The sequence below is a fragment of the Glycine max genome, chromosome 6, assembly GCF_000004515.6.
Source record: "Glycine max cultivar Williams 82 chromosome 6, Glycine_max_v4.0, whole genome shotgun sequence".
Lineage (NCBI taxonomy): Eukaryota > Viridiplantae > Streptophyta > Magnoliopsida > Fabales > Fabaceae > Glycine > Glycine max.
In genome coordinates, this window is record NC_038242.2 from 923,648 (window position 1) to 947,833 (window position 24,186).

Below are 24,186 nucleotides of genomic sequence, written 5' to 3' on the forward strand. Positions count from 1 at the left end.
AAGTGGTATTTAAATTAAATGAATGACTTGAAGTTAGTTGTAAATTGTCTATAGTTAATTTTCTCACTTTTTTCCCTTATATTCATTTACCAATAAATCACCCTACCCATGTAGTTATTGTGCTGGGCAAAGGATTCTTAAGAAATAGATATCTTTGGTTGCAAGACTATAAAGCAAAAAATTCAGAATAATTGTAGTAATAATTGTAAATTACTAATAAATTCTAATGTTGTTTTGTTCTCCTTTGAAGCCAAAAACAAAGACGGCTACAAGTTATGTAGCAAAGTAGCGTCGTACGGCTAGTCTGTCTTTATCACAAACGTGAGACAAAAGTCAAGACATGCCACACGCTCCGTGTGATATGATTCAGCTGTAAACTATATTTGCTCTTAATTTAATTTACAACACAGAATTCAATTTCAAAGCTACCAACATCACAGATGAAAGGGAAGACTTAGCTACAATCCCTATCACTATCAGATCCTCAACTAGCAAGCTAGTACCTACATTTCATTGAGTGTAAATTCAGAAAACGAAGATCAAGACGAATGAGATCAAATGAAAATATACAATTAATTCTTACTGTTTATTTTAGAGAGAAAAATAAAATAAATACTTTTTTCATAATGATTCACATGTCTACAAACATTTTCTCCCTAGAATGGTAGAAAATATTTGTTGCATTTTTTTAAAAAGAATTAATAAGTTTTTCATAAGAGTATAGAGACTGTACGGCCACATGCTATGTAAACAAACCTCTTTCTCTTTACCATATGTGGATGTTGTCCATAAGAATGTTATCTATTTTCAGTTTCGGACATGGAAGATACAAAAACAGATCAACTACAAAAACTTGGTTTGACTTTTTGATGGCGTTGACACTGCTGCTCATGAGTCATGACTTGATGATTGTAATAATCATTATCTCATTTCCTTTTTGTTGACTGGGATATGGGTATATGTCAATCTTTTTTATTTTTTATGGTCGTATATGACGCTAACAAGATCGGTTTCGTGTTTCCAAAAGCCACCTATTGTTTGACCAAACTTTAATGTGTGTAGCAAACTATTTGCGCCAGAAAATAAATTAAATTAAGAAACAACCTTTCTTCAACCCAGAAAGTCATTCATCTTGCTTTACGATTGCATTGCATAAAAGTGATGTAGTTTTTAAAACAGAATTACTTTTTTAAGGAAAAAGATAATTGTTTTAAATAATTAATAATATCCACAGATTATATGGTATGGTACTCCTTCATTGAAATTTATTATATTTGTTTACTATGAATAACTTTTAGTTGTTGTAACGAATCACGTTTATTTATTTATTAATAGTATACAAATTTTATTTAAAAAACATGAGAGATTTAAAAACATAATTTCTAATAAATAAATTGCACTGTGATACTTAATATTGTTACCTAATAATATGAAATAAAAATAAATAAATTAAATCTTTAAATGATTAAAATAAATAAAAAATACTATATTTTATAGGGGCTAATAATTTTATTTGTTCGTTAGAAATTATTTATGTCCTTTAACCCGTTGGATCATAAATTAATCTTACTCACGATACATAATTATCCTTAGCCTAAAATAATTTTACATAATTTTACATGAGTTTTTCCATTGGATCAGAATCTTTACATTAGTGTATCAATCCTTTGAGATCATATATTTTTCCTATCATTTCCATTTCTTTTTATTCCTTTCCTCTTTTGCTTTATTCGTAGCAAATGAGTTCCTTTCCTCTTTATTTAACTTATATTTCAAATGAAATATATATATATATTAAAAAAACTTATATTCCAAATGGTTAGCATTACACGTCTCTCCTAGATTTCCTATTAATTAAGTTGGTTTTAAAAGTTTAATCGATATGTATTGTCAATGTAAAAAAAATTATATTGTTATTCAATTAAAAATCATGTTTAGCATATGACTTGTAAGGCACTATTTTTTAGGTAATTTTATTAAAACCAAAAAATTTATCATGATTTGTAATTGGTTGAATACATTTTCTATAATTTTAATCCCCATATTCTTTATCAAAACCTTTTCTGGTTTTTAAGATAAAAGCTAAGCATTTTTTAAATTTTCTGCAATTGTATTAATGCGCAAGTGTTTTTGCAATATTCGAATTGTTTTTCCTCTGCACATATTCTTTATCATTAAAAAAAACAACATAAATGCGTACCTATATAAGCTATAGTCTTTAACCGTAGTAGCTAAAATTACGAACCATACAGTAATGCAAGAATTCAACTACTCAATCATTTATTTATACGCGTTTATCCATTAACGAGTTGATCCATACGCTGCCGATTCATAATGAAATTTAACCAATCTTTCTTGTGTTTACTGAGGCAATCAGCCAAACGTTAAAAATCATTATTATTGTCTCCTCTAATTTCCCCGTCTTTTTTTCCTTTTAGGCTCGTGTGTGTAGGATAACGCCTACAAGCGTAATTGAGGTTTTAGTACACAATTACGACACTAATCACCACGTAGGATAAGGGCAGTTATTTCCTAATTGGAGTAAATGGTGCGGTGAAGATCGAAAACAAGTCATGATGGTAAAGATGATGACCTTAAATTGTTTGAGAAATTATAGGTAGTTAAAAATTATTATTTATAAATGTTAGTTTATATCATTATAATAAAGGTTAAATTATTTAGCATCTTTATATTCACTTAAGTCCAAGCAACATTTATAAGTCTACTTATAAATTTGATAGGTTATGACAATATTTTTAATCACCGTTTCTTAAAATTTTTTTTAGGGGAATGAATATACTCCTATTATAAACAATTAAAATGTTAATGCTAACTAGTGAACTGTTAAAAAATTAAAAGTGATTTTTATTTTCAAAATTGTTATTGTCATATTTTACTGTAATTTTTATTATTGATTACTTAATTGGTCTTTAACATCAAAATAACAATAACATTTTTTTAGGTTTACTTGATTTGTAAGCCTGTGTTTTTATCAAAATTTCAATTAGATTTATAGTTTTGACTATGTTTGATAAGACAATTTAATTAGTTTTTAATTTTTTATTAATTATAAAACTCATTTGACTATTCAGTAAATATGTTTTTTTAATAGTTTTGCAGTAATTTTTAGCTTTTTTTATATTTAAAGTAGGGTTTAAAAAATACTAATTTCTAACTTCTAATTTTTTATATTTTTTTATTTTTCTTGTTATCTTTTAAAAATAAATCATAATTTTATTATTTTTTTCATTTTATTGTTTTCAATTACTTTAATAACTAGTTTTACCAAACAGTTCTAATTTAATAAATTAGTTTTTTAATTTTCAACTAATTTTTCAATTTCTGTTAATTTTTCAACTAATTTGATTAAACATGACATTTTTTAAATGGGGTTTTCAATTTTGTTTAATTGAATCATCTCGTCTAATTAACTTTAAGAAAAAAATAATCAAATACACCTAATTATAAGTACAAACAATGAACTTGTGCATTAAAAGGGTCTAGTTTAATTGGTTTAACAAAATATTAGTGTTATAAAATTTCTAATATTATGTTTAGTTTTTGCAGATAAACAAATGAAATTGTGGTTCTTAGAGTGTCAATAATGATAGTTTTTAGTAGAATTTCAACCTTTTTTATAATTTAAGCAACTACTTCAATCTATCAACTTAAAAAAATTTACTACATAATCCACACAAACAATCTCATTTTATTACATTCAATTTTTTGTTATTTGTTATGAGCGAGAGGAAGAAGATAAGTGTCTTGGTTCGAGGTCAAGGTCCCTCCTGAACTAGACTAAGCTTTTAGTCAAAATGTTTCTTTGCTCTTATTCATGCATGCAATATCCTATATATACACTACCTTTATAACAGCTTTCAACAAATCAATAACTAACTTTACAACAGCTTCTAACAACCCTAATATGGTTGTCACTAACTAACTGATTCTATGGTAGTGTGTGGTAGTGCGTGCATCTTCTTCCAATGGCACCCACTGCTAATGACACCCACTGCTGGATCTTCTTCCTGTTGCATCTTCTTCCTAACATTCCCTATCCCATCGAAAACACCTTGTCCTCAAGGTGTTGGGTGCAAAAAACAAAACATGAGTAAAACAGAAGCTCAGCCTGTGCCAGCCATGGTTGTGGTTGAGGCGGTGGCTTCAGTGGTGGTGTCGGGTGTGGCGGCGGACGTCGTCGTCGATGATAAACGGACTAAAGCCAAGTCTTGACGGCAAAAATAATCCAAACCAAGCGCGGATGAATCTGATGCTTTACGGCATCGTCGCTGAGTAAGATGGTGTCATTGCTGTAAGGGGTTTTGCGGTAATGGCCGTGAAGGTAACAACAGTGGGTGGTGCGGAGCGATAGAGGCAACGGACGATTGAGCTGAAAGTGACGGTTGGTCGAATGAAAGCGGGGAAGCGGCAGCGGAGTCATGGGTGCGACTGACGTGGGTGCTGTTGTGGGTGGTGGTTGTGTGGAGGAGGACGAAGCTGTCGTGAGCCGTGGGGGCAGCGACGATGGTGATTGCAGGGAGGAAGAAGGGTAGAGGTGACTGGGTTGCCGCGAAAATCTTAGGAGAAAGGCATCCAATGAGGATTCGAGGCGGTGTTGAGCGGCAGCAAGGTTGGCCAAGGCGGCCTCAGGGCGGTCCTCGGCAGCCATGGAAGCTTCATTTGGCGAGTGGCAGCCATGGATGGCAACCATGGGCGGTAGGTGGGTGATCGAGAATCGCGGGACATCTAATTTGGCTGCATTACGTTGATGGAGCTGGGTGTTGGAATTGAGATGATTATGGTTGGGTGACCGCAGGTGTAGGTGATCGAGAATCGAGTCCACCTTGCCGAAAAGTTCTGCATATTTGTCATCGAGGGAAGCTTGACTGTTGGATAGGCGAGTGATGGTGTCTTCAAGCCTATCGGATGTGGTCTTTCGTGTTGTATGGTCAGCAATGTGTGGTAGTGCATGCATCTTTTTCCAATGGCATACCCCACTGTTGGATCTTCTTCCTGCTGCATCTTCTTACTAACATTATCTGATAATAACTCATGTTCTTGTCTTATCTTGGGTATATAGTCTTAAGATAGTGTAATTCTATCTTCTTCCAGAAAAATCTATATCTATAACAAGATAGAATAATATAATATATTTTTTTCTTATGTAAGGTAGATTGAGATCAACATTCAATTCTCATCTCTATAAAAGGGATAATGAAAGTTTAGGTAAATCAATTTTTATTAAAATAAAACTATTTATACATCTTATTTATTCTTTTGCCTCTAACTCAAACTTGATAGTCAAAATATCTTTGCATATATATATCAAAATGTTCTCATATACATCTCTTCAATGTATAATGGGTAAGGTCAAATATGGATAGAAACTAATCATTATCCATATGATAAATAAAATTCATATTTGTTATTTGCCTATTATTTTGAATTTCCATTTGAAAAATATTCAGATTCTTTTTATGCATGTGAAATATCTATGGATACTTCAAATTTTTTAAAAATAAATATCTTTTAAGAAAATATGACTTTCAACGTCAAATAAAACTAATGAATTAAAAAAAACAAAAAAAAGCATTAATGGGATGAAATTAAACATAAAATAAGTATTTTTTAAGTATAAATAAACACAAATCTAAAATACAAATAAAATCATAATATCTCAAAACATAAATTCAAAGAAAAACACAAGTGCTAATAAATTAAAAATACATAATAAATATATATATATATATATATATATATATATATATATATATACTTTTATAATTTTATGGATAATAAATATCTACGACCAAGAATATTATGATATTCGTACCTATTCATTAGGGAGCGAATAAGAAAATACTTATATCCATAAATAATGGATACTCATTTAAATTACCCATTATTTATCGGTAGCCTAACTCTGATGGTTAAAGTACAGAACCTACTTTTCTTAATTATCTTAATCGTCTTCTTTCGGCAATGATATGGTAATTGGTATGAGATCCTTTTAGTTTCAATTAAAACAAACAAAAGTACGGGAAACGCATACAGGCATGGTTACCGGGTGGGTTGACATGTGTTTAATTTGTTTTTTTTCTATGCTTTCCAAAAAAATAAATTGATTGAGGATCGGGTTAAGAAGAGAAGAGAGTTAAGAAATTAAACTCAATTTCATTTTTACCAAGTTTTATCGGGTTTAGAGAAATTTGTTGGAAATGTACCTTATATATATTTTAAAAGAAAACTTATTGAATTATTAATGACGTTTTAATTTAAATAATATATAAAATTAATAAATAATAAAGACCTTAAAATAAAGTCTTGCAAATTAAATGTATAAATTCAACTTTACTATTTAATCATTAAAATACTTAATTTATATTTTTTAAAAATATAAAAAATAAATATGAAGAAATAATCCTAACTCTAATATTATATATTTATAGTGAGACAACTCATCTCTAGAGTGATGAATTACATCTCCATATGCAATAGTATTTTTACAAGTTAACTCGGACTCAAATCTAATCAAACGAGATTCTCATTTTCTTGTCAAAGTCAATTAAGATTTAATGACGGCTTAAGTTTTGTTTGAGAAAACATTTAAGTTAATTTTTAATTTTTTTATAAGTTAAAAATTTCATTTGAGTGTTTGATGAATAATTTTTTTAGTAATGTTTTTATTAGCAATCACTTGAGTAATATTTTTTAAAATATTAGTTTTTAATTTTTAGTTTTTTATATTTTCTTTTACTTTTATTATTTTTATTTATTTGTTTTATTATACTTTTTAAATAAATTATATTTTATTATTTTTTTTATCATTTTACATTTTTTAATTATTTCAATGGCTAGTTTTACTGATTATTTTCAATTTAATAAGTTAATTTTTTAATTTTTAACTACAAGTTAGTTCTTCATTTAGTTTTGTCGAACATGGGTTGATTTAATAGGCTATGCTCGACAAGATATTTTAATTAGTTTTTAATTTTATTTATTATTCAATTTGTTTGAATGTTCGATGAACAAATTATTTTTTAATAATTTCTTAGTAGATTCAAGCGTTTGTTGAAATACTACGAGTAATGTTTTTTAAAATGTTAATTTCTATCTTTTTATATTTTCTTTTACTTTTATTTTTAATATATGTATTCATTTTCCTTGTTAACTTTTTAAAATAAATTATGACTTTATTATTTTTCTAATATTTTATATTTTTTAATTATTTTAACAGTTAATTTTACTAAATACTTATAATTTAATAAGCTAACTTTTTAGTTTCCAGTTTTTAATTAATTTTTTAGCCAATTTTATGAAATATAACCTTTGAAGTTCATATTTAATTTTCACGTTTTGGAACATAAGTTTGTGATTATTATCATATTTTTTGTATTTTAATAATAAAAATGCATGATTAAACAATAATATAAAATATTTATATTAGTAACTTTCTGAATTGGGCTCTAAGATGTAAAAAAAGCAAGTCTTTGATAATTATTGGGTATACCTCGAATCAATTATAAGAATGTTAAGTACCTTATTGGAAAGTCACATTTCAACTTCTCGCTCAAAACTAACTTATACCTAAGATTACTTATGATATTCCATCATCAATTAATCGTTAATTTTACTAGAAAGTCAGGGTTGTTATCAACTGTTAAATTTTCAGCTCATAATTAACTTATACAGTTATATATAAGATATCGCATTACTTGCTGGTATTCTGCTATCAATAAACCATTAATCTTACTAGAAAGTGTTAGTCATTATTAACTCTTTGATTTTTATTCCCCCCTCAAAACTAGCCTATACCTTAGATATCACATTACTCAAATCCAATATAACGAGCTTATGTTTATAAATATCAATATCATAACTCACCAACGTAACCCATAATTATCTTACTATGTTCTCATGCTTTTACTAATTCAAGTGTGACAAATTCTAAAAATATCCCCACCTCCATTGAGCTTCACAACATCCTGATGAGTCCATCAGTTGCAGTCACTTGGAGAATTAAAATTAGTCAAATTCATTCTAAAAGACACAATTAATTTCATGATAGACTCTTGTAATAATAGATTGCGAAAAAAATGAGTGAAACAAAATTGTATGATGAATACTAATAAATTAGAGCTGGTAAATTAGTCGTGGAGCGTTGAATTCATAAAAAGAAAAATTCCCTTAAATTTATTTACCAAAAGGTGGAGAAAGTAATTAAGAGAGAGAGAAAGAGGGGGAGGTTAGAAGAAAACATTAACATAACCATTACAACACAGTGACAAAAGGTGCAGAAGCGAAGAGAAGGGAAGCTTGCATATTAAGGGAATGGATATTTAGTGTTAGCGTGGGCTTTGCTGGACTTGGCGGGATTTCCGGTGCCGGATTCAGTGTCGGCTCTCATTCTACTCTTGTGTCTGTGTTGTCATACTCTTCCTTCCTAGTTCCTACACATAATACTACTACATTTCTTTTCTTTAACCATTCTCTCTCCAATTTCATTTTTTTTTAATTTCAGCCCCATCGTCATCGTCATATTAATAATATCTTTCTCCTTTTTAATTTTTTTCCAAATTTAAAATTCCCCCTTTTCCCTCTGTCTTCCGTCAACTGAACAAGGATTCAGAGAGAGAAGGAGAGAGAGAGAAAGAGTAGGTAGAACAATAGAACCTCAGATATACAAGAAAGGAAAAGCACAGAAAGCGATACAGATTTGCTTCCCATCGAAACTCCACCGAAGAGCTCAAAACAATACAGGCCTTGTGATTCCGGTAAGTTTTATTTATTTATTAATTATTTATTATTTGGGGTATATAATTGTAATATTATGTTGGAAAGTTAAAGACTTTTGAGAGAAAGAGAAATGTAAATGCGTTGGGTGTGTGTACAGATAGAGAGACACAAAGAGAGAGAGAGAGAGAGAGAGATTTGATTGAAATGGATGGATCTTTGGGTCAGCGTTGAAAAGAGATGGGCATAGTGTGGCTTGGGTTGTTGTTGCTGGTGCTGAGTCAGGTGACATTGGAGCAGAATGAGCCACTGAGTTCCGTCGAGGAGCGAGAATCGTTGCTCGAACTAAGGGGTTCTCTGGGGTTGAGGAGCAAGGAGTGGCCAAGAAAGCCAGACCCATGTTTAATCTGGGTTGGCATCACGTGCCAGAATGGTCGTGTCGTTGGGATCAATATCTCTGGCTTCAGAAGAACCAGACTTGGGAGGAGGAACCCGCAATTTGCAGTGGATGCTTTGGCCAATTTCACCCTCTTGCGGTCCTTCAATGCCTCCAATTTCCCCCTTCCTGGCTCTATTCCTGATTGGTTTGGTCTCTCTCTCCCTTCACTCACTGTGCTTGATCTTCGTTCTTGCTCCATTGTTGATGCTATTCCCTCCACTCTTGGCAATTTAACCAACCTCACTAGTCTCTATCTCTCTGACAACAACCTCATTGGGAATGTTCCTGGGACTTTGGGTCAACTCTTGGCCCTTTCGGTTCTTGATCTTTCCAGGAATTCTCTTACTGGCTCCATACCAGCCTCTTTCGCCTTTCTTGGGAATCTTTCCTCCCTTGACATGTCTGCTAATTTTTTGTCGGGGGCGATTCCCACCGGCATAGGGACTCTTTCCAGGCTGCAGTACTTGAATCTTTCCAACAATGGCCTTTCTTCTTTGCCTGCCGAATTGGGGGGCCTTGCTAGCTTAGTTGACCTTGATCTTAGTGAGAATTCTTTCGTTGGTGGTGGATTGCCTCCTGATTTCACCCGATTGAGGAACTTGAGGAGGATGATACTTGCCAACAGCATGCTCACTGGAGCTCTGCCGGGGAGATTGTTTAGTGATTCGTTGCAGTTCCTAGTGCTGAGGCAAAACAACTTTAGTGGTTCTCTGCCTGTTGAGTTGTGGTCTCTGCCAAGATTGAGCTTCCTCGATGTCTCTGCCAATAACTTCAGTGGTCTGCTTCCTAATTCGACTTCTGCTGCTAATAATGCTACTGCTGCGGTGCTCAATATTTCGCATAATAAGTTTTATGGAGGCCTCACTCCTGCACTCAGAAGGTTTGGTTTCGTTGATCTTTCCCGCAATTATTTTGAAGGCAAGATTCTGGATTACATGCTTAATGTATCTCTAGATATCAACTGCCTCCAGAAAGCGACAAATCAGAGGTCAACGATGGAATGTGCATCATTTTATGCGGAGAGGGGGCTCAGTTTTGATAATTTTGGACAGCCAAATACGACAAAACCTCCCACAGCCGAAAGCTCTGGGAAGAGCAATAAAACTAAGATTATATTGGCAGCAGTCTTTGGTGGAGTGGGTTTAATTGCACTTTTGGTGCTGCTACTGGTTCTGTTGCTTCTGTGTGCTCGTAAGAGGGGTAATTCAAATCAGAGAGGGAATGGTGTGGGTCCTGCTCCTGTTGGCAGCAGTCCTCCAAATCCCGGTGTACTGGTCGACTTTCCAAATGTCGGAGACTCATTTACCTATCATCAGTTGCTCCAGGCAACAGGAGATTTCAATGATGCAAATCTTATCAAACATGGCCACACTGGGGATTTCTTCAATGGTGTTTTGGAAAGTGGGATTCCTGTCGTCATCAAAAGGATTGACATGCGTTCAACTAAAAAGGAGGCTTACCTGTCGGAATTGGACTTCTTTAATAAGGTTTCTCATCAAAGATTTGTTCCTTTGTTAGGTCATTGCTTAGAAAATGAGAATGAGAAGTTCCTGGTTTATAAACGCATGACAAATGGGGACTTGTCTAATTGCTTGTACTACAAAAACACATCTGAAGATGGTACTTTGCAATCATTAGACTGGATAACTAGGTTAAAAATTGCTACTGGAGCAGCAGAGGCACTATCATATCTACATCATGAATGTGTTCCGCCGATTGTTCACAGGTATTTCTAGATTTCCTTCTTTGCTCATTTTTTTATTTTTATTTCCCTCTTGATTGCTCTAACAAGCCATTGTGTTCTGAAACTTGATGCAGTACCTGATTTCATAAACTCTCAACAGCTCATTCCCACTTAATCCCTGGATGCATCTTTCTGAAGGGTTCAACCTTCTGGAGTGATCCTCTTTATAGTTTATATCAATCCATACAGTTTGAAATAATACGGCCAAAATTACTGTTTTCCCATACCTTTTTAGGTCATTAATGTGAACGTTACCGTCATAAATATTGGCATTTTTTTAATACTATTTAGATGACTAAATATAAATTTCCCTTGTGTTCGGAATTTGTCGTTATTATTAAGCGTGACTGCATTTTCCATATAACGGAGCTGAGAAAGAAAGGTTGGGAATAAGTCCAACTTGTGAGTGTATTCTCTCTAATTGATTGAGGCATCTCAACCCATCATGGGATGATTAAGTCACAAGTTTGCATAACAAAGTTCAATCTAAAAGCTAAATGGTTTGCTAGAAGTGACATGTCTATCTTCTAATTATTGTAGAGATATTCAAGCAAGCAGTATACTTCTAGACGATAAATATGAAGTTCGGTTAGGGAGCCTAAGTGAATCCTGTGCTCAAGAAGGTGATATTCATCAAAGTAAAATCACCCGGTTTCTGCGGTTGCCTCAGTAAGTACACTACCAACAATATATTCAATGAATCTCATGAAAATTATGTCTGACAGGTCAATGCATTATGCACAGACAATATTGTGCTTCTTTTGACTTAATCCTTTTGGCTGTTTGATGGAAAATGCTTACACTTTGAAACTTTTGTTTTTGGAATTATTTATCTATTTGAGACCTGTCATATTGTCTTTTTTAATGTGGGTGTTTTTAGATAATAGATGTCACTCATTTGGTTTTCATATGCATCAAACTTACATAATTGACATTTTTGGTCTCTGCAACTATGAAGCCTTTTCTTTACCCTGTTCTTTCTTTCACATATTTTGCCACTATGTCATTAATTTGTGGTTTATTTGCATTATGAATTTTCAACAAGTTTTGCATTCCTTTTTTACAAATGCATTTTATATGATATAAATTTATCTAATTTCTCATTTCTATTTTTAATGTGCAGGTCTTCTGAACAAGGCACATCTGGTAAGTAGAAACTCAATTTTAGTTTTTGGTTTAGATTTGTAGTCAGTTCTATCCTTGATTGCATGCCTTTATCATTCATACTGTACCTCTTACTGTCTTACAAATATTTCTTGCATACTAAGCTGTTTGGAACACAAAGTAGACTAATCCTAATACACGCTTTGTATTTTGACCACGGTGTGAGGAACTTTAAGAGCACACACTTTTTGTGCAACAGCAGGAATTGTTGTCTAATGGTGTGTTTTTATGGACTACCAACCTGTCACTGTTGGTGTGGATTGTAAGTCTCGGAGTAGATATGGGATTTTAGTGTCAGATTCAACTTTTTGGGCATCTAGAGTTGAAAGGGAACATGTTTTGGTCGTTACCACTTTGTCCTGATTGTTTTGTGGTAGCGAAATGAATTTTCAGAAAGTCAGTAGGAAGTCATTCTGACTATCTAGAATTATGAGATTCTCTTCATTCTGAAGTAGTTAAGTGGTCAATATGTGAGGTGATTGAACATGCACTGATTCTTGTTGGCTTGAGAAGTTCTACTGTTTCATTCATACAAAAAGCTCATAGTAAAACTTTGGTTGCTTCGTGCTTGTCTTTCACAAGTACAAGTGTGTAGATTTGAGTACTTTCATGAATCATTTATATTAGGTGATTGATCTCGTGGTTTATTTCATGTGCTTATGTTAATTGTGTTTTCCTCTTTTCTGGCTTGAGGTGTGTATGAATGCAGAGAAATAGATTTTCAATCTATTATTTTGACATGAATTTACTTTCAAACAGGTTCATCAACATCAATTTGTGTCTATGACGTTTATTGTTTTGGAAAAGTTTTACTTGAGCTGGTGACGGGTAAGCTGGGAATGAGTGCAGCCAGTGACACCGAAGTAAAGGAGTGGTTTGATCAGATTCTACCTTGCATTAGTATGTACGATAAGGAGCTTGTGACAAAAATTGTTGATCCGTCAATGGTTGTTGATGAGGATTTCTTAGAGGAAGTATGGGCTATATCCATTGTTGCCAGGTCTTGCCTAAATCCCAAACCTTCAAGAAGACCCCCAATGAGATATGTTCTCAAGGCTTTGGAAAACCCTTTAAAAGTTGTAAGGGAAGAAAATTCCAGTTCTGCACGGCTTAGAGCAACCTCTTCTAGAGGCTCTTGGAATGCTACTTTGTTTGGTAGTTGGCGTCAGAGTTCTTCGGATGTAACACTTACTCCAGCAGCCTCTGGTACAAAACTAGAAAGAGCTAGTAGTTTAAAGCTGTCAGGAACTACTGGCTCGCAGTCACAGGGTAGTTTCCACAATGGAGGTGAGATTTTGTCATCGCGGAGACGACATTCAAAGGAGATATTGCCAGAGCCATCTGGCGTGCATGATGTAGAGAGGTTGGAGCTTGAATAGAAACATGAGTCATAAATTTAATTCTTTTGGTAATGAGACTGCCCCTTTCTTCTTTTTGGTATTTGGAACTGGAAAGTGTTCATTGTACATGCCAGTACTCAGTAGACAAAGCGGCTCTCAATTCCTTTCAAAGGGGGTTACTGTATTTCTTTTCAGTGATTTTGGACACAAACTGATGAAGTGGAGAGATAGAGAGCAGGAAGGCCAAGTGCTATGGTAGATATGGATACTTTGACTGCTTGTTTTTGACACAAACAAGCCCCATTTTTTTTTTTACCTGTAATTGATTTTTTTTACCCTTTGTCTCGAGTCCCCTTATGGAATGTAAATTTTAATGCGTTAGATTTCTTCATTCAGATCACTTTTGTTTTTATTCTGGAAAAAAAGGGGACTGCATCAAAATTTGAAAGAAGGAAAAAGCAAACAGGTTATACTAATTCTATTGGTCGTGAGTTTGTGCATGTTTGAATTAAAGTTTACAAACTTAAGTTTGAACTGAGTTTGTAAAAACATTCCAATTCTGGTCTTTTTACATTCCAAGTTTTCAGATAAAATTTTACTTCAAAACATACTTTTAGGAGCCAATAACCTTTACAAAAACTTTAAATTTATTTTACTTGTCAACATACTTTTAGAATATTCTATTGGAAATTTAAGCATATCCTTTGTTGTTAGCTTTGACGTTAAGGGTGGTGACGGTAAGGGAATGCACTTCTTAAGAAAATTATTATTTATACTAATTTTCAAGATAAAATAATTTTATGTCAAAAATATCTTTATTGCAGACTTGATAAAAAAAAGTATATTTATTGCAGTCACAAGTAGACGTAGATAGTAAAATGGACTATAATGTATTATTGTACGTCAAAATATTAATAAATAAAATAGACTTTAATACCTATACACTACATTGATAGAGCAAAGTAATTTTCTGTCATTAAATCATAAATGACTATTTAAATTATTGTAAGTAGTGTTACAAAAATTAATCTAATTGAATCATTAGATTAGTGAATCAGATATCAAATTGATGGATGCTTGTTGACTCGGTATATATTAAAAAATTAAAAATATATATAATATAACTAACAAAATGTGATCAATTTATAGTCTATATTTTAATATTACATAATTATTTATTATTATAAATATTTTGTTGAGTGTTATCATTAAATTACTAAGAAAACTCTTGTTATTTTTTACGACTAAGTACAAAAGTTATTAAATGATCATGAACAAATATGATAAATAAATATAAAACACATAAATATTAAATCATATTAAGATCAAGATTATAATTATTAGTTATCATAATTTGTTATCAAGATCAAAATAATATTATAGGCTAGTATTCAATAATTAGCTATTATTAGTTTAACATGTTTTAGGAATTGTAAAAAAATAAATTAAAATTGGTTGATCGGGTCAACTAGGCCAATTCAGTCAGAGCCATTGACTTTTATTAGACTCAATCGGAGTCAAAGAGGGTTGGTCCGAGCTTATTGCATTTCCAATCCGATGGTTTAATCGGATCAATTAGGCCACTAATTTCTGATCGAACCATTCCGATCAGTTGTGCCAGTTTGATTTTCACAACAATAACTTCAAAATAATTATTTTAAAAATCAATAAATTTAATATATATGATGAGTTGTGATTACATATTTGGGTAAAACTTTTACATTTTAAAGAATAACATTTTTCTCTAACAAACAACGGTATTATATGGAAAAAAAAAGTAATCAATATTTTTTTATAATGTGAAAAGGACAAATAATTTGAGATAAATGTTTCAAAATTGGCATGAAATGAGATGTTGAGAGTAGTTAACAGAATGAATAGGGTAAATAGTTAGTAAGTGAGTTATGCCGGATTCTATTAGTTTGTTATGCTGTTATGCAATAGTTGGTTGCTGCTCTATATCACTAACATAAAATTATGTGAGTGTTTGGATTTGTTTAAAGAATAAAGTCTTAAATATCATTTTAATCGGTTTTAAAATTTTATCTTGGATCAAATGATTATTTCATTGTCACAAAAAGAGAAAGACAAATATTTTATTTCCCAAGATAATGAAATGTAATTAATAATATATATTCAACATTAATTATAAAATCACACACCCTCCATCCAATAATAAGTATCATCCTATTTTTTTTATACAAATAAAAAGTTAATAAATATATGAAAAGTAAAACAATTTTATAAAATTAATCTTATATATAACTTTCTTTTCTAGACACAATAGAGCACAGCAACATTCTAAAAATATTACTGAGTATAAAAGGAAAAATAATAATATTTAAATTTATTAATTAGATAATTATTTTGAGATTTATTTTTTTCATAATACGATTCATATTATGGGATGAAGAGAGTGCTAAAAAATAATAATGAGTGAAAAAATTTGTTTTATGTTTAAATAAATTAAAATGTAACATATATGTATCATCAAGAGAAGATCCTATTTTAAAATGAAAAAGAAAAATAATTTAAATATCTTTGAAAAAATACAAAATTTAATTTCATAAATATATAAATTAATAGTAAATATATAAAATAAATCGTCAATAATTGAAAATAATGCCAGAAAAAATGAAAATGATTTATATTATACCAGTAGATTAGGAGAAAAGAGACATTTCATGCCTACTGTCTCTCCATCTTTAAATAAATAAAAAAATATATAAGGAAAGTTACATAAAAGTGAGTGATATGTGAAAGTAGTTATAAAAGTAAAATATTAACAAAAATGGATATAGTTATGGGAATAAAGCGTGTATATCAAAATTTTCTATTCTCTTTAAAGATTAAATTCTAACAACATTTCAAGAAAAGAGTGTATATATAGCAAATTTAGTTTCCTCAATTATACTTATTACATGAAGCAAACATTTAAAAATATATAATTGGTCCGTATTGTGAAAAAAGGTCCCACCGAGATTTGAACTCGGGTTACTGGATTCAGAGTCCAATGTCCTGACCACTAGACCATGGGACCTTGTTGATTGATGTATCTATAATTAAGTTATATATTATATATAAATTAGTCTCCATTTCATAATTTGTTATAAGTAAATCGTAGAGGAAAAAAAGACACTTCTTTTGACATTACAGTGATTTAAAGGCGAAGAACTTGCATGCGAGGGATAGCCATCAACAAAAGGGTTGCCATTCATGCATGGGGCTTCATTTCAGAAATTAGGTCGGGTACTGCATCTCATGCGAATTATTTTGACAATTTGTGGTAGGTTCATTACGTGCCTAAATAGAATTAGAAGGTCCTCCAATCTTTTGCAATGCTTAATTGCCACAGACTCCAGATTCCATGTGTAATAAATCTTAAGACGAGATAGCATTGGACATTGAAAAAGCCAATAACAATATGGTGACTCAAAAAATTTATGTGCTATCTAAATTTTATTTATAAATCTATAATAATTGCAATATTAATAATTATATTTTTAATTTCAAATGTTAAAAATCACTTATGTATTTAAAGTTTAAGTATATAATTAATATTTTACAACAAAAAAATTGTTTGTACAATGCATTATAAATGGGTGTAAAAGACTATAGTTATATATCATTAAATAAAATCTCCAAATTAGTCTCAAGATTCTCAAAATATTTTAATTAAATGTAGTATCATTCAAAAGCCCATATAAAAAATATAGTAAATTGAAAGATATTAGTAATTAAAAAATTCACAAAACCATTATCTAAAAAAACACTGAATAAGCTCTAGTTTGTTTTTCTTTTCCTTTGCATGATGATTAATAAGCTATAGTTAAAGAATAGTACTACATGTTTTGCATTTAAAATAACTATTTTAATTGAAATAATTTTTTTTAGTTGTTGGCCTGATTAATATCTACTCTATTGGTTACTAACTAACTTGGTTATTATATTATTAAGGATGAAGCTTCCGCTTTCTATATGGATGATGCATGAGATTAATGATATTAGTGAGAGTATAAGTTATTTGTTGTTTTTATTCATTGGATTGTTTTTTAAAGTGTCATGCATGCATGTGCAGGCTTCAAAGAATAATTATAAATGTGTATTTCATATTGTTTATAAAATTTTAAATATGTATTTTATTGTTTATAAATTTTTAAGATATGAATAACGCAGGATACCATCAAAGTTAACTAGACAATGCTATTCTATAATTACACTATTATTTATGATAACTATTATTGTTATTAATATTTATTTTCTCTCTTTTATATTTGTTTATTATCGTCCTTGAGTATATATGACTAGACAAACAATAACAAAAAATTATATAAAAACATAAGATTAAATATTTTTGTTTTGTGACAAATAATGTTTCTAACATTATGACTTTGTTAATTCTATTTTGTTATATAACATTTATTTTCTTTTGCTTGATTTTCAAATCTTTTATATGGTTTATTTCTTAACTAATATTAATTTTTTCCTCATTTACTTGCTTTCAAATTTAATAAATAACAATACTGTAAAATATTATAAGTGTATAATCCACATGTGTATTACAATTTTTATTTTTTAGTATATTCATGCGAACTAGTTTTAATTGAAATATGAAGAGGAATTATTGACAGGATAGCTAACAAAACCCCTATTCGTATACGTGACTGTGGACACTGAATACTGATGTTATAATTTGAATTATTTTGAAAATATGGTTGAAGTGGCAACGCAATTAATCTGAAAACATTTAATAACGAAGAACAGGTAGCTAACGACAGCCTATTGTTTCACGTACTTGGAGTTGCCCTTTTATTATTTGGAGCCGCGCTCAATAACTTTCCCACTCTTGTTTGTAGAAATAATGTCCTCTGTGCTTTCATTCTTTCTAAACTTGTTCATTATTTTATTAAAACTGATGTAAATGTCACCAGCCTGTATGCTTTAGATGCTAGTAAGTTTTAGCAATGGAACTGATGCAAATGCCACATTTCAGTTGCTGAACTAATAGCCAAGTATGAAAAGAGAACGAATATCGCATGTTGAAACAAATCGTTTGGTGGTGTGTTACGTTGGATAATCACGTTTACGTGGAACACCGACCTAGTCAATTTGTCATGTAGATATAGAGCCAAGTGTGACCCTTTCACCAAATCACTATAGATAATTATGTTTCAACTTCCAGGACCGTATTTAAATCAAAGCAAAAGACATTAAAATCATGCGTATTTTGTTCACATGTACACAAACCCAATGTATTATTTATTCACCTATTCTTTTATTAAATATAAATTCGAATGTCCCAAGTTTATTCTCTCATACACAACAATTAAAAATCTTGAGAATGAAAGCATAAATGTTTTGCATTAATTCAGCCCTACTCTAAAAAACACGCATACAATTTGGCATCCCTACAACTGAAATGTTTCCCTCAATACGAAAGAAAGTGTAACTAATACTACAACTCTGGTTTCGTTGAAAAAGTGATTACAATAGCACCATAGATAAAACAATAGATCCATAATTTTAATAAATTTGAATCAATAATAAAATGTGTGTTAAACAATATTTGTTTTTAGTTATTAAAAAAAACAATTTGTTTATTGAGACAGTTAGAGCGAGAGTGGCATTTGTGTAATTAGATCGGCATCCTTGGGTGTGTCTCTTCTGAGTCTTGTCGCTTTGGCTTTTGTATCCGTTGATGAAAGTTGAAGCCTCACTTTTCCCAATATTCTTTTCTTTATTTCTTTTAATTTTTCAATTCTCAAGCAAAGCAACCACTTCACTTGATCACAGTTTCCTCTATTAACACTCCACATTCTCACATCTTCACTCCTATATCTCGCCGAGAAAACTTCTCAGCTAACAGTTAGCAATGGCGCCACCCGCCACCTCCACCGGCGGTACGCTGCCGGAGCTAACTAACCGAACCCCCTTTCTCGGCCTCAAACTCTACGTCCTACTCCTAATTGCAGTTCTAATCGTGATCGCAACGGTGATCCTGATCCTCGTGTGCGTTCGCCGGAGCCGGAGCTCGAAGAAGCGGAAAATGCGAGTGAAGCACAGCTCCGGCGCGATCCCTCTGGTGTCGAAGGAGATCGTGGAGGTGAATACTCTGGAGCTGAAAATCGATGAGGAGGTGGAGATTGAGATTGAAGAGAGTGCGTCGGCGGAGTCGCCGAACATAGGGTGGGGACGATGGTATAGTCTCAAGGAGCTTGAGAATGCGACTGAAGGGTTTGCGGAAGTGAATGTGATCGGAGAAGGAGGCTATGGGATTGTCTACAAAGGAATTCTCATGGATGGATCTGTCGTCGCTGTCAAAAATCTTCTCAACAACAAGTATGCATTCTTTTTTTTTCTTTGTCTCCTTTTGCTTTTTGTTTATTTATTACTAGTATATTGTTTGTGATTTCTGTACCTCAACTTTTTCTTTTGGAGGCATGCTAATTTATCTAAATCCGGAGAATACTTTAGCTTAAAGTTTAAACAAACTAACATGTATCGCCGGCTGTGATTTAGGTGGGCCAGCGATAGAGCTGCTGGCAATTAATTAGCTGTAGCTTCATATTCAACTTCAATCTTCTCTTGTTTTTTAGTAAATGGCGGTGATCACGTTAGAAAGTGAGAAATATAATTATTTTTTGTCAAATATAATTAGTGGATCTTATTGTTTGATAAAAACTCTGTTCTTTCTATATCAGAAGAGATCCAAATCTAACAAAAATGGCAGCTACAAATTTGGCATGACATTTGAACTGGACATAATAATTAAGTATTGTAGAACTCTAGATTAAGAAGAAAATACGCACATATATCTCTTTCCTGAATTAAAGGAACATTTTTTTAATATATTCTTTCCCTTCCCCTTGCCATGGCTTATTGAAATTCATGTGTATTATTGAATTGTATCTAAGGGGCCAGGCAGAGAAAGAGTTTAAAGTGGAGGTTGAAGCCATTGGAAAAGTGAAACATAAGAATTTGGTGGGGTTAGTTGGATATTGCGCAGAAGGTGCTCAAAGGTAAAATATTCTGTTTGCATGCCATACATTACTGTACTTCTTTTCATTTAATGTCTTTCTAATGAAGAAACTTACTCTAAAATTGTGTATGGCACTTTTGCTGACTGTTCAGGATGCTTGTTTATGAATATGTTGACAATGGAACATTGGAACAGTGGCTTCATGGTGATGTAGGACCTGTTAGCCCCTTGCCATGGGATATAAGAATGAAGATTGCTGTTGGGACTGCAAAAGGGTGTGTTTATTGAGTTTCCTGTCTCGTTTTATTGAACATATACCTCAAAGTTTCACTTATGCCAGCTACCTTCAAATGTAGTATAATGCATGTCAACTGATATATTACTATTTTTTACAATAAGTATTTCTAGTACAATTGCTATCATGCTCCGTTAATACGAAATTTCTATATTGCCAATAATATTCTTTCATGGAGTATTAATTAACCTTCCTACATTACAAAACAGGCTAGCCTACTTGCACGAAGGATTAGAACCCAAAGTGGTCCACCGAGATGTAAAATCCAGTAACATTCTTTTGGACAAAAAGTGGAATGCTAAAGTATCAGACTTTGGACTAGCCAAGCTCTTAGGGTCTGAGAAAAGCTACGTGACAACCCGTGTAATGGGGACATTTGGGTTAGTTCTTTCTCAAGTCTTGGAGTTATTTTTTCATTTCCTCTTATATGGAGGTGAATAATACTATTTACCTATATGATTTCATACCACAAATTTTCTGCAGATATGTTTCACCTGAGTATGCAAGCACTGGTATGCTTAATGAGGGAAGCGATGTGTATAGTTTTGGGATTCTACTGATGGAGCTAATTACAGGAAGGAGTCCCATTGATTATTCTAGACCACCTGGAGAGGTGATTCAAGGATTTCTCCCAAATTTCTTCAATGTATCCCTTGAAAATCCAACGAGTCTTATGTGTGTGTTTTGTTTGGTGTCCTTCAGATGAACTTGGTTGATTGGTTTAAGGTAATGGTTGCAAGTCGTCGAGGCGATGAGCTAGTTGATCCTTTAATTGATATTCAGCCCTATCCAAGATCTTTGAAGCGAGCTTTACTGGTTTGTCTTCGCTGTATAGACTTGGATGTCAATAAGCGACCGAAGATGGGTCAAATTGTTCATATGCTTGAGGCTGATGATTTTCCCTTCCGTTCTGTAAGCCCTATGCCTTAGCCTCTGTATTATTAAAACAAAACACATGGATGCAGCGTTAACGTTACACAGTTTTGACACAAAATGTCACATCCTAATCTAGGTTATTCAATGTCATAAATTGATGCTGACTTCCTACCTCATGTTTGTACCCTTGAAATACGTGTTTGTGGCTAAGTAGATAAAGTATATGCCATGCTTAACAAACAACTGCACCAATTACTGTGTCAGTGGTTAAAATGTTCAATCATTAATTAATGTTACAAAGTTTATAAAAATATTATCTGCAGCGCATATTCTTAGGATGCTCAGTAAATTATAGTATAACTTAAACGAGTTGCTTTGTTTGCTGATTATATAGGAGCATAGAACAAATCGAGAGAAAGATCCTGTTCATTCTAAAGCAGCTGTTTCCAGTAAGATTCTATACCCAACAAGGCATGTGGAGCCCGCAGATAAATCAAGCTGGAGATGATTATCTGTTGTGCTGTTCATGGAAACCTGGAGATCAAACTATTTGTTCCAACGATTTTCAATTTATTATGAAAATGTCAGAAGCCATTGTGCATAAATAGTGTAGTTTCTTCTCTGTAGGTCCGTCTGAACATATATTTTGCTGTAATGTATGGCATCGTCTTGTCAAGAAATGAACTTTGTAGATATGAATTTCCCACAACATATAAATTTTATCAATTTGCCTGAGATAAATATGCTGATATTTGTTTAGGGAAGTTTTTCGATTTTACTTAATGTATTTGGTCTCGACTCTTTATATCATTCATACATGCCTTTAAAGAATTTTATATTTTTAAAACACCCTATAAAGAATATACTATATAAGAAAAGGTGGTTTCATATGTTTTTTGAAAAGGGAAAAGGTGGTTTCATATAATCATCATATTTGCTAACTGAAAGGAGCGTGTCGGTGACACTGCAATATGAGATATTGCTCTTGAACCATGGCAAATCGGTCTATCAAATTAAAGGCGACAGAACAAAAACAATTAATTTCAATTAAAAAAAGAAAATTTTAGTTGTTCAAAAGCAAAAGATTGCCAAACGAGAACGTTGACGATAGGAAGAACCAAGGAGGGGCAACAAAGGTGAGTTGGTACTTTAGATTCACAATGGCATCTGCATTAGTATTTGCTTCCGTAAAAACAAGTCCAAAGAACAGACCTCTGCATACAGCATACAGCATACAGCATACAGCATATTATCACAAAAGTCAACAGTTGTTTCAATCTATCAATGTATTTCGAATTTGTGTATCAAATAATTTACAAACAAAAGTGTGTGTTTTCATTTTATATTAGTATTAAGTAACTCCTTATTTTAAGATTAATGGAATAATTTTTAAATGATAGTAAACTCATTACATTAGTATTTATTTTTATTTCATTTTTTAAAATTATTAACTCTTTTCCTTTTTATTTTTAAGAGAAAAAATATAGAAAAGTATATATATAATATATTAAAAAAATATGATAAGTTTACTTAGCTAAATTTTGGAAATTGAAACTTTTCCGTTAAAATAAAAATCATGGTATGTTATTTAGTAGAAAAATTTAAATACGAATGTACATAAGTTCATAGTGTTATTTTTTTGGATAAGACAATTAAATTCATGATGGTATTTTTTATTGATTAATTAATAAAATAAATAATAAACAAAGAAATTGAATAAAAACAAAAATACACCATTCTAGCTTGCATATTTCGTAAAATAAAAGATGGTATTGTTTAGCAATTTCGATGTTGCAAAATCAAAGAAATACTGTTCAAGTTGAAATAATAAATAAAGTTGCCACCACCTTTCTATAGCAAACCATACACAATGGGCTGATTTCAACTGGCCCATTGCAACTGGTTTTCAACTGTGACTGTTAGATCACACTTCAATTGGTGATATGATATTTTTCTCTATAAAAGGTTACGTAATTAAAAAGCAAGTAATGGAGTTGTTCCTGTTATGTTTAATTTTCCATTGAAAAATACATTTAATGATAAAACAATGCCACAATTTGGATGAATTGATAATTTGAGATGAAAATTGTCATTTTAAATTAAAAAAATTCAAACATAAAACCCAACAGTAGGTTCTAAGAACCTAGAGAGTTTTCTCTCATAAAACCTCAAAACTTAATTCCAAAATGAGTTCAAACTAATTACAAAATCAACATTTGTTTTATTATGCTATAGACCTAAAGATTTCCAAGCTAAAGGCTCAAATATAAAACTAAAAATATTAAAACCTAATGAAAGAGGTTTAAATCCACTACAAATGGCACAGTACAATAAAAGTCTAAATATAAAATATGTATAATCTATTATTTTGCAAGTAAAACTTCTTAGGTTGATTTGAATCCTATTACTACATTAAAACAGGATAATATTACATTATAAACAGGATAGTATTACATTATAAAGACTTTGAATCCTATGTTGCTACAAATTATCAATATTGTAAGATAAAATTTCTGGGTAAATAACATGTACTCCTCATAAGATTCTACTCTTATTATACCTAATATTCTTTTATTTTTATTTTTTTCCATTGCTTTGGTTTCCTATCTAACATAT

At 31.6% G+C, this 24,186-nt stretch overlaps 2 protein-coding genes and 1 non-coding gene across 3 annotated transcripts; 2 read left to right on the forward strand and 1 right to left on the reverse strand.

Annotated features, from left to right (window-relative positions):
- The first annotated feature begins 8,216 nt into the window (after positions 1 to 8,216).
- Positions 8,217 to 13,801, forward strand: LOC100776587 (probable LRR receptor-like serine/threonine-protein kinase At2g16250). The gene is made up of 5 exons (XM_003527577.5): positions 8,217 to 8,774; positions 8,894 to 10,898; positions 11,457 to 11,585; positions 12,040 to 12,062; positions 12,840 to 13,801. Exons 2-5 carry the CDS (start codon positions 8,974 to 8,976, stop codon positions 13,457 to 13,459), a joined length of 2,697 nt encoding a protein of 898 aa, XP_003527625.1. The 5' UTR covers positions 8,217 to 8,774; positions 8,894 to 8,973; the 3' UTR covers positions 13,460 to 13,801.
- Positions 13,802 to 16,388: 2,587 nt separating this feature from the next.
- Positions 16,389 to 16,460, reverse strand: TRNAQ-CUG (transfer RNA glutamine (anticodon CUG)). The gene has a single exon. It is a non-coding gene; the product is annotated as a tRNA-Gln (tRNA).
- Positions 16,461 to 18,759: 2,299 nt separating this feature from the next.
- Positions 18,760 to 22,305, forward strand: LOC100779420 (probable receptor-like serine/threonine-protein kinase At4g34500). The gene is made up of 7 exons (XM_003527167.5): positions 18,760 to 19,759; positions 20,335 to 20,439; positions 20,552 to 20,674; positions 20,904 to 21,074; positions 21,178 to 21,307; positions 21,397 to 21,606; positions 21,965 to 22,305. Exons 1-7 carry the CDS (start codon positions 19,293 to 19,295, stop codon positions 22,076 to 22,078), a joined length of 1,320 nt encoding a protein of 439 aa, XP_003527215.1. The 5' UTR covers positions 18,760 to 19,292; the 3' UTR covers positions 22,079 to 22,305.
- Positions 22,306 to 24,186: the final 1,881 nt, after the last annotated feature.